Source organism: Populus alba, chromosome 13, assembly GCF_005239225.2.
Source record: "Populus alba chromosome 13, ASM523922v2, whole genome shotgun sequence".
In the NCBI taxonomy this organism is placed as follows: domain Eukaryota; kingdom Viridiplantae; phylum Streptophyta; class Magnoliopsida; order Malpighiales; family Salicaceae; genus Populus; species Populus alba.
Window position 1 is genome coordinate 8,424,802 of NC_133296.1, and position 12,069 is coordinate 8,436,870.

At 32.2% G+C, this 12,069-nt stretch overlaps 1 protein-coding gene across 5 annotated transcripts in view; it reads left to right on the forward strand.

The window, feature by feature from the left end:
- Window positions 1-5,321: 5,321 nt before the first annotated feature.
- Window positions 5,322-12,069, forward strand: part of LOC118040576 (THO complex subunit 2) — a 29,153-nt gene continuing 22,405 nt past the window's right edge. For 4 of the 5 annotated variants that reach the window (XR_004686101.2, XM_035047547.2, XM_035047549.2 and 1 more), the window contains exons 1-11: window positions 5,322-5,635; window positions 5,743-5,868; window positions 6,353-6,394; window positions 7,165-7,224; window positions 7,343-7,405; window positions 7,784-7,864; window positions 9,501-9,572; window positions 9,669-9,716; window positions 9,825-9,893; window positions 9,998-10,131; window positions 11,921-11,996. Coding sequence is in view for 4 of the 5 variants with exons in the window: in XM_035047547.2 (XP_034903438.1) it covers window positions 5,495-5,635; window positions 5,743-5,868; window positions 6,353-6,394; window positions 7,165-7,224; window positions 7,343-7,405; window positions 7,784-7,864; window positions 9,501-9,572; window positions 9,669-9,716; window positions 9,825-9,893; window positions 9,998-10,131; window positions 11,921-11,996 (912 nt within the window). In the remaining variant the exon portion in view is untranslated. The remainder of the gene's footprint in view (window positions 5,636-5,742; window positions 5,869-6,352; window positions 6,395-7,164; window positions 7,225-7,342; window positions 7,406-7,783; window positions 7,865-9,500; window positions 9,573-9,668; window positions 9,717-9,824; window positions 9,894-9,997; window positions 10,132-11,920; window positions 11,997-12,069) is intronic. The other variant, XM_035047548.2, reaches the window with a different exon arrangement.

The window sequence follows — 12,069 nt, forward strand, 5'->3', positions numbered from 1 at the left end:
TGAAATTTGAATGACCAGATCTTTATCGTTGAACATTGATGATCGACACCACTTCCACCAATAGGAAGCATAAGAGGTGATGTAGTCTGCAAGGCGGTCAATGCACCACCTTTCTCCGTTATTAATTTGAATGAAATGATGTAATTCTAGTCTTCGTTGCCAATATTTCCAGCACTATTCTAGCCACTCAACCCAACTCTAGCTAACCTAGGAGGTCCATTTTGAACCCTTAACATCTTTTAAATAATTATTTTGGTTTATTGTTTATTTTTATGAGTGTTGTGATAAAGATTTTTGGTTTGAATGAATTTTAGGATTGATTGTAATTGTGTGTGTACACTTGATTAATTATGTTTGTGTGTGAAAATTTGAATTTCTTATATGATTAGTTTTCTAACATGATGTGTTTAATGAATAAATATGCATTGGAAATGTGTTCAATATGTTTATAAGTCTGTTTTATTTTTTTTGTCTTTATGCATTTCAACTGAATCCTTCAAGTTGCATATTATTATTTTATGTGTTCATTACCATTTCATTGTCATCTCAAATGATATAGTATTATTTTCTTTTTGTAAGAGAAGCATATTCACATTGCCATTCAATTGAAATAACATAAGAAAGTTTTTTCTCCATTCATACATGTATGTTTCTATCATGTGGGTTTTGTACTTCGGTTACAAAATCCATTAGGGGTTTTAACCTATATTAAAAGGCCTTACTTAGAAAAAGCCAACATGCCAATGTTTTAAAAAATACTTCCTTTACTAAATTGTGTTTACTTAATCTCTAATAGAATTTTTCAATTTTGATATGTTATTCACCTTTAATATTCAAGGTAAATGATCTTATAACAAGTCATTACTTTGGATGTTGATTGAGAGTAACACCTTCATTCTATATTTGTTTTTTAAAAATCAAAATCTTCTTTTGAGATGCTTAAGTCAAATACCAATTAATGATTCCTAATATAAATAAATCATAAAAGGTTGTTACTCTTATGTGTCGATTAGGTGTAACAAGAAATTGTTCATTAACAATGGTTATACATAAATAAGTCTTTACTAGTTGGTATGATTGTTAATATAACAACACACCCTAAAACAAATAAACCCACAAAGGTCATTGTCACACTTTTAGTCTAAAAGGGGCATTTGATATCACTAAATTTCTTTTTCAAGTAGATGAATATATAATAGCTATTTAGATGTTTAGGACTGTGGTATAAAATCTCATTCAACCAAATAAAAGTGAAACTAGTACCATATGATAAATGAACCTTCCCAAGTCATTGTCCATTGACCTCGGTTACATAAATAAATGTTTATCGACAACCTATCTAGGTTTAAGGTTGCACCAACTGAGCTTTATGTAGGCCCATCCTAGTTATTCACTAATGTTACTAAAAAAGACCACTAATAGTTATAGGTCTCGATCAAAAGTAACTTGACTTTAGATGTGTTAATCCACTAATTATTATTAGAGTGAATAAACCTTCACCGGTTATCATATTGATAATAACTAGGAATGAAAATATTGACCAAGACTTTAGAATTGATTGGCTAAAGCCTAACCATCCACCTTATATTGAGGGTTTTGCAATACATCTATTTTTACACATGTAGATAGACCACTAATATATTAGGCATAACAAACCCATTAAGAATACAAGATAAATAACAATGCAACTTACCTTAGGTAGTATCATAACCCAATTTTAGGTTCCGAAAAAGTATTTTATAAGAAATATATATTTTCCTTCTTAAATTTCAGGACACGAGAAGGTGAGCCTTTAAGATGCTACATATCAAAACGCCAGAAAAAATAGTCAGATTAGAGATATTTTGACAAGATGGGCTAAAGAAAGAAAAAAGATCTAATGGAAAGAAAATGGAGGTTAAAATCCAAGCTTGACCAAAATTGAAAGAATTAATTAAATTTAAGGATTTAATTAAACTTTTAATGAGTTTAATTGACTTAATTAAGGACTTAATTGAAAAAAAAATTAAGTTTGAAAGTTAATTTGACCAAAATTAAAACAAATAATTAAGTTCAAGGGCTTAATTAAACTTTTAATAGGTTTTGTTGACTCAATCAAGTATTCAATTAAAGAAACATTAAGTTTAAAGGTCTACTTCAGGTCAATTTACATTAATTAAAAGATTAGGGACCCAATCGAAATTTTAGATAGCCTAATTGGTGCAATCAGGGGCTTAATGGAAAGTAATTAGAAGTTTGAAGGGGAAATTGATGATGAAATTGAAAATATCTAAGACCAATGACCATATCGTAAAAGACATCAAAAATTGAGGGTCAAAATTGAAGTATTCAAGGAATTAATTGAAAGAAATCTTACTAAATTTAACAAAATCAGAATATTAGGGATTACATTGAAAAAAAAAAGAATGAATTAAAAGGAACAAATGGTGTTGTTTGGCACCATTGTTCATTTTCTTCTTGATTTTCCCTGTGAAGGAGCTGGAAAGAGACCCTTTTACATAGCCATTTAATGCACCTCTCACATCTTAGATAAGATAAAATGCATGCTCCTATTGTTGACCTAACATTGTATTATGCCTCCAGTATGGTTCTTGATGAGTGGTCACACTAGGAGCCGTTGCAATGCTGGTCCAAAACTCCTAACTCAATCAACATTTGACAATTTGGTTTGAGAGTACAAGGTTTTTTTGGTTTGTTATGAAATGCAAGGATTGATAAAGCAGTCAGGAAGGTGAGGACTTAAACCAAGAAAAAAACCGATACCATCTCTTACTCTCCTATAAAAAACAATCCAATTTGTTAAAAAGGAGGGGGGCCTGAGGGGAAGTAAAAAAAAATAGAGAGCTGAACCTAACACCACATTAACACAAACTAACTTTTCTTTATAGAAACAATCTTGTTTCAGCTAAAAAGAGTGACACAATCTGTGTATGGTCAAAAACAGCCTCAATTCGTGTACAGGTAAGCAGTAGTTTCGGTAAGGAAACACCTTAAACATCGAATAGAATGTCAGCAACCAACTTCAAATCACTAACAACAGGCTACCGGACAAGCATACCAACATATACATGCAAGGCTCCGCAGATGAGCAATCTGGCAACTGGAAACCACTCTTTTCAAAACTATCATCACACTATTCTGCAAAAAAAAAAAAAAACATGTATAAATAAATTATCGATCATGTCAAATAACATCACACAGTATATTTAGTTAGCACTTGACTATAGTTAATTGATTAACATTTAAGAAAATGAAATCATACCATGTCAGTTAAGCACGTTTACTTCATGCATACATTTACTGCAACCATTTGAACTTTTGTTCAAGATCACTCATATTGTACCACATTTCTTTTTTCCTTCTTAAACTAAGATAATCCATAACAAAGTCATGACAATCATAATCAATTGAAACTCTAGGAATTGAGTGGAGCTCAACCATCATCTCGGGAATACTATAGCCTTCTTGATCCATATTCAAAGAAGTTGAATCACTTTTAGTAGACATACTTTCAAGTAGTTGATCCTACCTTGACAGTAGCTGAACACCAATTCCATCTAACTTATTATGGTTATCTTAACACAAGTGAGATTATGCTCATCTGTCAACGACAAAAACTGCAGCACATGAAAACATATTCTTTGCTTTTCAATTCAAGGTGACAAATAAAGAACAAAGGTTTTGCAGGACAAACAAAAAGGCTCATAAGGCAACAGAATTGAAGCAGGTCACAATTAATTTCGTTGCAATATTCTTTTCTTGCATCGCAGGCCACGGTTAACTATAGTTATCTAAAATTAAAATTTCCTAGGAAAGCTTGTGGCAAGGCAAAAATTGAAACATTTATGTTGAAAATGGCTGTAAAAAGTGTTACTGTAAATAAATCTAAAGTTCAACATTACATGGGGATTTTTGCACAAACAAAGAATGACAGAAACTAATTTGCTCATTAACGTAAACGGATCAAGCAAAGCACAAATGAAATAACTTTCCCCCTCGGTTAATCACACAACTACTGGGATTTCAAAAATTTATAAAAAATCACTTGTAAAGAACTTTACTGTTTATCATATTCAACAATAATCAACATTGATGAATCACATTGTTTCCAGTGAACAAACAAAAAATCAAGTAGCAGCACTGTCAACTAGTAGACGATAACAAAGAAATCGATTTCAACGCATAACAACATATAATGAAGCATAGTAAATATAATTATGAAGCAACACATAAATTAAATTTAAGAGTTAAATAAAAAAAATTAAAGATGGAGATAAGGCAGGATCTTACAGGTCTCTCTCTCGTGTGACTTTTCCCAGCTTGCATCTACTGCTTTTTTCTACAAACCGAAACAATGGAGACCACTTGGCATAATTTATATCGGTAAAGGTGACATATCTTCGTTTGAAAGAAGAAAGGATAGAGGGGAACAAGGATGAACACTCTCTTTGGTATCTAACTTTGGGAAATAAGGGCATGATTTTTATAGATTTGAACAATGGAGCCTCTCGGTGGTCTCATTCTAGGGTTCTTTCTCTACTAGCTTGGTCTCATTCTCAGTGGTCTCTTTCTCTTCCTTCGACTCTTGTACTTGTAATTCAACTACAAAAAGGGACTCTGGTTCTTGGTCCTGTAACTGGTTGTTTTTGAAAATTTTTGCAAATATTTCATTGTTTTTTGGCAAGAGATGAGAGAAGGGATCAGAGGGGAAGGATGAAATTTGGGAAATGACAGTCTAGATCAATGGAGTCAAGCTCTCGTGTTGGGAAAATTTTGCAATGTTAATTAATTCTACAGTGTCAGTGAGAGAAAGGAGAACAATGCCGCGAGAAAAGCAATTGTTTCAGAAACCAAGATCCATCCTTAGTTTTTGAGTGGAACCCACGTGTAATAAAAACATAGTTAATATTAAACCAATGTTTGCTTCCAGCCGCAACGCTTAACACCCACTTAGACGTTGTTTGACAGTATGATAGCGGTTGCTTTTCAAATAGCTTTTTGTACCGAAATACATGTCAATGATGTTTTTTCATTTTTTAAAAATCATTTTTGATATCAACACATCAAAACAATCTAAAAAGTACAAACCACACTTAATTTTAGCAAAAAAAAAAAAAATTTTGAAATTTGATGAAACACCGTTTGGAACGCAATGCCAAACGGTGTCTTATTAGTATTACAATGCAAATTGTTTTTTTAAAAATTATTTTAATTAAAAATATATATAAAAAATTATTTTTTTATTTTAGATATTAATACATCATTTTTTTTTCAATTTAAAAGAAACAGATTAAACGCACCGTTTTTCCAAACACAGTTGAAACCAGACGCGAAGACTGAAAGAGAAGCACCTTCTATTCTATCATCATTTCACGGTCTCAGTTAGGGTTTACCCTGTCTCTGAACTCTCTTTCTCCCCAAAGAAAGCTATGTCATGATCTAATTGAATTCTCCAAACCCTAACAAAAATCACCACTGTTTAAAACCTAAATAAATGTCAACAAGTCTCCCTCCCATGGAGTGTTTATATGTAACTGAAGAATTTCTCCTCGAATTAAAGAGCGGAAACCGTAGCTTCCGTCTCCCTCACCCTGTACCTGTTCTTCGATTTCTCTGCGAGCTATCCTGGACCTTGGTACTACTATTACTAACTTGCTTTCCAATTTCACTCATCATCATCATCATCATCATTATTATTTATCCTTGAAGAATAATTTTATTTGTCTTGATTGATTCTCTTAGGTTCGAGGAGAATTGCCGTTTCAGAAGTGCAAAGCTGCTTTGGATTCTGTGGAGTTTGTTGATAAAATGTCTGCTGTAGGGTTGGGTTCGAATTTCGCTGATATCATTACTCAAATGGCTCAAGATGTTAGTTTTCTTGGTTCCTCTGCTTTAATTTTTGAATATATCAGAGTTATTATGAATTTGAATTATTTGTTAAGTAAGAGTAAAATAAAAAAATTTCTGCTTGAATTAACCTATGTCCAGATTTCAATTTTTTTTTTTATAATTTATTTATATCAGATGTTAGATAATGCATTTTTATGTGGATGATGGAAAAAAGAAACTTTGCGGGGTTTTTATATTGAAATCCTGAAGAATAGATGAGCAAAAATAGGAACAGGAGATAAATTTTGTAAGGGAAGAAGAATTTATAATTCAATAAGTGCAAGATTGCTGGCATTGTATTGTTGTTTTTGCAAAATAATGACAGTCATCATTATTATTTGATATGCTATATTATATTGCTTAATTATAACTGTGGCATTAGGAATCTAATTTTTTGCTGTGTTATTATCTGTGGTAATCAACTAGTTTTATTGTAAACTCATGCAGTTGACTGATTTTGCAGCTTACAATGTCTGGAGAGTACCGATCTCGTCTCATAAAGCTGGTTAGTATTGATAACTTTTAAGTAAAGGCTTTGTTTGTGTTTTTGATGGTCATGTTTCTGTTTGTTTTTGTTGAGTAGAAGTAACTGATCTATGCTGCAGCTGTTATTTATTTTCATGTTTCCATTTTTTTTTGTGTTATCCTTGTGAATTTCATTGTGATTAATGCAGGATGTGCTCTTAAATTTTCTGTTTGCTTTATCAGCTCAAAATCAATATTTCTTGTTTGGAAACCCTCAAAATTTAGTCTTAGTACATATGTGAACTTACACTACTAAATGTTTCCCATGGGTATGCTAGTGATGCTTGTTTATCTTCCTCTCGTACTCCAAAGCATTATCTGCTATGTACTATTAGTATGGCTTGCTATGATGTGTATTTGACTACATGTTCTTGCCTGTGCTTCATATTTTGTTTTAGATGGAATATATATGAGAATATTTATTGAGACATGAGAATCTTTATTGAGACATAAGTGTTGCTCAGTTGTCCTTTTTCATTAAGTAGAATTTTTCCTTGGGGCTTGGAGGGTGGTGCCTTTTCCATTTAGTTTAACTTGTGAGCGTAATACTTTGTTTGTCTAGTCTCTTCTGATTGTTAAGTGTCCATGTGGCATTTATTCATGAACATATACTTGCACTATGCCTTAGTTCTGAATTATTTATTTATGTGTCGGATGCCTTACTTGGCTATATTTGGCGCCATGTTTTTTCTCAATTTGTGTGTTACTTTGCAGTCACTCTTCAACATAAAGTCCTTTCCTTTTTTTCAGGCAAAATGGCTAGTTGAATCTGCGTTGGTCCCATTGAGGTTTTTCCAAGAGCGTTGTGAGGTGGATTTTCTGTTCGTTTAAAATGTTTTTTCTGTTCATTATCTCATAAGCTCATTTGGTCTCTCAATTTTAGACCTTGTAACAAAGAGGTTTAAAATAAATTTTTTTCTTTTTGCAGGAGGAATTTTTATGGGAAGCTGAAATGATAAAGATTAAGGCTCAAGACTTGAAGGGCAAAGAGGTAAAATAGATTAAAATGTTAACAAGCACAAACTATAGTTTTGAATTTGGAGCTATTACTATAATTAAATTTGGGTATATCTATCCCTGTATTTTCAATAATTTTAATTCTCCTGCACATCCTCTGGATTTTGTTGTAGTATTGCACCTATGATAGAACAAGAAATTATGTCAATGTTTAGATGATTAATTGATCTTGCACTTGATCAAATGAAATTCGAGGAAAACATTGCGATTCTGCTTGTTCAACTGATATAGCTAGATCAACCAGCAACTTTATTTTTTCTTTGACCGTGATATTCACTTGCTGCAATTTAAATTACATTTTCATTAGATACTTCATCCTGCTTGCTATTGATATTTTTTCTATTGCTTTCAGGTCAGGGTAAATACTCGTCTTCTTTATCAGCAAACAAAATTTAACCTTCTCCGTGAAGAGAGTGAGGGCTATGCCAAACTGGTATGCTAAATATTTGATTATTTCTTTGCTCTTTGTAAAATTTTTAAGTTAATATGTTGATCACCCTTTTACATATGTATGACAGTGGACGAAATATTTTGTTATAATTAGTTATATCAGTACATGATATTTTTCATTTGATTCTTCTCTCATCATATAAAATATCAAAGGCTTTCAAGAAGAGGATTGCTTCCTTAAATTTCTGTTAGTATTCTTATGTTGGGAAGTACATTATTGCTTCTTCCCAATAGGTTTTCTTTGCAGTCACATGTGGCTCTGAAACTTTTATGCTCTTAGGTACTTGTTTAATTGTATCTTTACCACCAGTACATTAATTCATCAACAAAGCTTGCTCTATGTTTCTGACAACCAAACGATTTCCTTGCATGAAAACAAATCATTTTTTCACTAGTGGTAGACTGTACCATAAAGAATTTCATTTTTGCTTACATTATTTGATGATGATGGTTTCTTTAATTTAATCCAGTAAGCCATCCTGGAACTGGAGTGACAATGCCATGTAACTTGTCAATTTGGACTGTCTAGATTGTGCATTAGAGTTTATTTATGTTTCGTTAGGGGGCTCTCCTGTGCACTTTTTATGTACTTGCTATTTTTGTTTGTTTTGGGGGAAATTATTTTCTTGGCCCCTTTCTTATCTAATAAATGGTTGGAGCATTTTCATGAATATATGAATATATTGTTTTACATGGAGTTTATCTTTTTATTTGGGATACACAGCTAACCAAAGCTTGCATATTTATTATTACACGAATCATATGCGTAAACTGTATCAAGTTGGGGCGTCAACCCCCCCACCACATTTTTCTTTATACGATAAAGGAAATGGAAGTTATTACAATATGTTCTTTCCTTTTTGTTCAGCTTTGCATGATTTGATGCCTAGTTATAATGCTTTACCTAGTAATGAAAGAATTGGATTTTTATATCAAGTGGAAGTGTGGAAGGTGCAAACTAGCAGAAAATTGAAGTGTTGCGGGTCAGGGCCAAAATAAAAGATTAGCTTTTTTTTTTGACCAACTAATGGTGGATATAAGCCGGAATGGCTTATCTTTTGATTTGTTGAAGTTTTTTTTTTCTGTCTTCCATTATAAAGCACATGATATGTTAGTTATGTTTGCTTAGCTTTCGGTGAGCAGTTCTTACTTGAAGTCACTCTTACTCAATTTATTTAGGTATGGTATGGTCAGATAACTTTATTGGTTTGATGTTAAAAATGTAATAGCAATGATAGAAGAAGCAGAATTTCCTACAGGAAAGGGAAACATTGATCAAGAAGAAAGAAAACCATGTAGAAGAGGGCTGGAGTGTTTCAAAGAAAACCTTGTACGAGATGCTTCTAATAGACAGAGGAAACGATTATCAATTCTGAATCAACAATATGTGTTTCCCTTTTCTTTTTCTACAAAGGATATGGTGTTATAATAGACACCAAGAAACCCTAGTCACCTAAACTATAAGAATAAAAATTCTAATAAAATATTATATTTTATTAATAATAATGACAACTAAATTACAAACAAACGAGTAAACTGTCTTGTTCCTATACTGTATCATTGGTCTAGCAGATGCAGTAGGTTTCATTATGATATTTAGTGTTTAAGTGGATCTACAGGTTACTCTTCTCTGTCGAGGTTCCGAAGATACAGCTGAAAATACATCAGCAGCGACAATAGGCATCATTAAGGTTTTCACTTGAGCTTGCATATTATTACTTATTATTCAGCTTTGACCCATATTTTTGTTACATTTTAACATTTTCTCATTAATGCAACTTCTGCAGTCATTGATCGGTCATTTTGATCTGGACCCAAATCGTGTTTTCGACATTGTAAGCTGTTCCTGTTGGTTACTTTCATGCATTTCATTTTGTTGTATTGATGCAGAATGTGATAATCAGAGGTTAATTGTCGGCTTGCAATTATTTTTTGATCTTCAGGTTTTAGAGTGTTTTGAACTTCAGCCTGATAGCAATGTCTTTTTGGAACTGATTCCCATATTTCCTAAGGTATAAAATATTGTTACTATGGTTCACATAGATGTTTGGACTTTAAATTATGCTCAAGTAACATGTGTTTGGGTTGCTAATACTACTGATTTTGTTTTCTTCAGTCGCATGCATCACAAATTCTTGGTTTTAAGTTTCAATATTATCAGCGAATGGAATTAAATAGCCCTGTACCATTTGGGCTCTATAAGCTTACAGCCTTACTAGTGAGGGAAGAGTTCATTGATCTTGATAGTATGTAAGTGGCTTGCCCAAGCTTTATTCTATAGCACAGTGATTTCTTATGGTTCTGTGATCATTGATCTCCTTAATACTAAATAGTTTGGAAGTTTCAAGAACTACTAGTTAGAAGTTCTTTAACTGATTGTGTAAATTCCATCAATATACTTGCTTGTTGCCAAGACGAGAATTGATAATTTGAAAATAATGCATCTGTTTACTGTAACAATTCATCAAGTGTTAAGATTATAATTAATTTGCAGATATTAATGAAGAATGAGATTTTTTGTTGATGCTATTTTAATCACTCTTAATTTTATTTTAAATGTTTCCATGGTTACCTGCCGACTTTAATTCACCTTCAGTATGAAGTTCGTCATGTGCAATCATGTTTGTTGTGGGATAGGATAGTGTTCCTTTTAGTGTAATGCCTCAGGGTCTTTTATTGGTGTTCCTTTAGTGGATAAACAGCAGGAAATGGGTGCTCTTTTATTTTGAGGGGTATTTTATTTTCAATTACTCATTCCGACCTAATCATGCATCCTTCAAAACTCTATAAGATACTAGACAGTGGTCTTTATAATCTTACAATACACCAACAAGGCATTTTCATCCTAATTGTTTAGCCAACCTTTCATTAGATATTGCTTGTAGATTTGAACTTATGTGGGAAAGGGAAAAACAGTAGAAAACAGAAATTACAGCAGAATAATGGCTATAATTAAGATAAAATTGAAGTTGGAACAAGATAATTGAGTTTAGGGTTTGTAATAAAATATTTCAATAAAAAAAATAAAAACTATAAAATAACCCTAGCAGCCTATTTATATTAGTTACTGCCCTAGATGCTTGTAGGATAAGGATTGCTGGTTTTATGGCCTGTTTGGGATTGTGATAACGATGGCGGTTCAAAGTGCTTTTCATTTAGAAATGCATCAAAATGATGTTTTTTCATTTTTAAAAATTATTTTTGACATCAGCATATTAAAACGATCTGGAAAAATAAAAAACAAAAATCATTTTATGCAAAAAAAAAAAAAAAAAGGAATTTTGAGGGAACATGCCTTTAGTCTCCAACTAAAACCACAGCCTCTAAGAAAATTCTTTAAAAAGTCGCATGCTAATCACATGACCCTAGATTAATTAAGTAACCCTAATATCAGAAATATAATAAAATAGATTCTAAAGAAAGCTGCTGTGTCAAGTTTACTCAAGAATTTCTACTCCTAATAAAGGATTCTGTAATTTGAATCAACATATGTTCTCTTGGGATTCCTTCATTCATTAGATTTTCCAGGCTGTTCCTAGGAGGGAATAGTGACAGTTGCGTGAGGTCGCTTAAGGTCTGAATTGTACCTGGCAAAACAAGATCCAAAATGTCAAATAGTAACTAATTTAGCTTATCCTAATTGATAAACCAACCTGTGCAGGATCACATTCCTTTACCTGTGTTAAAACATTTACTTAATTATTCATTCCTAATCTGCCAGAAAAAAAGAAGAAAACCTTACTGGGATTGATCAAGCAGCTGATTTCAGCTACTAACTTTGGCAACGCACTTCAGATTTTTGCTGTGAGAAAATATTGTTGTGTTACATACATGTTACCTGTTGCTTCTTTATATAATAGTCCGAAGTTGATGCTGTGCTATGCCTTAGTTCAGGTCATTATTTTGCATTTTAGCAGTATTTTTCAGTTTGTTTGATATTTTGTAATTTGCTTATTTTTCATTTTGCGTTGTTGTACATATTGGTTATATGATTTTTCTTTTTATCATATGTACTAATTTAATTTGCACATCATTGCAGATGTGCACATTTACTCCCTAAGGATCATGAGGCTTTTGAGCATTATAACATATTTTCTTCCAAACGATTGGATGAGGTATATTGCTAATTTTAGTATTGCTGCTTATAATAGTATTCCTCTATATCTTTCTACATTCATTTTCGTTTTA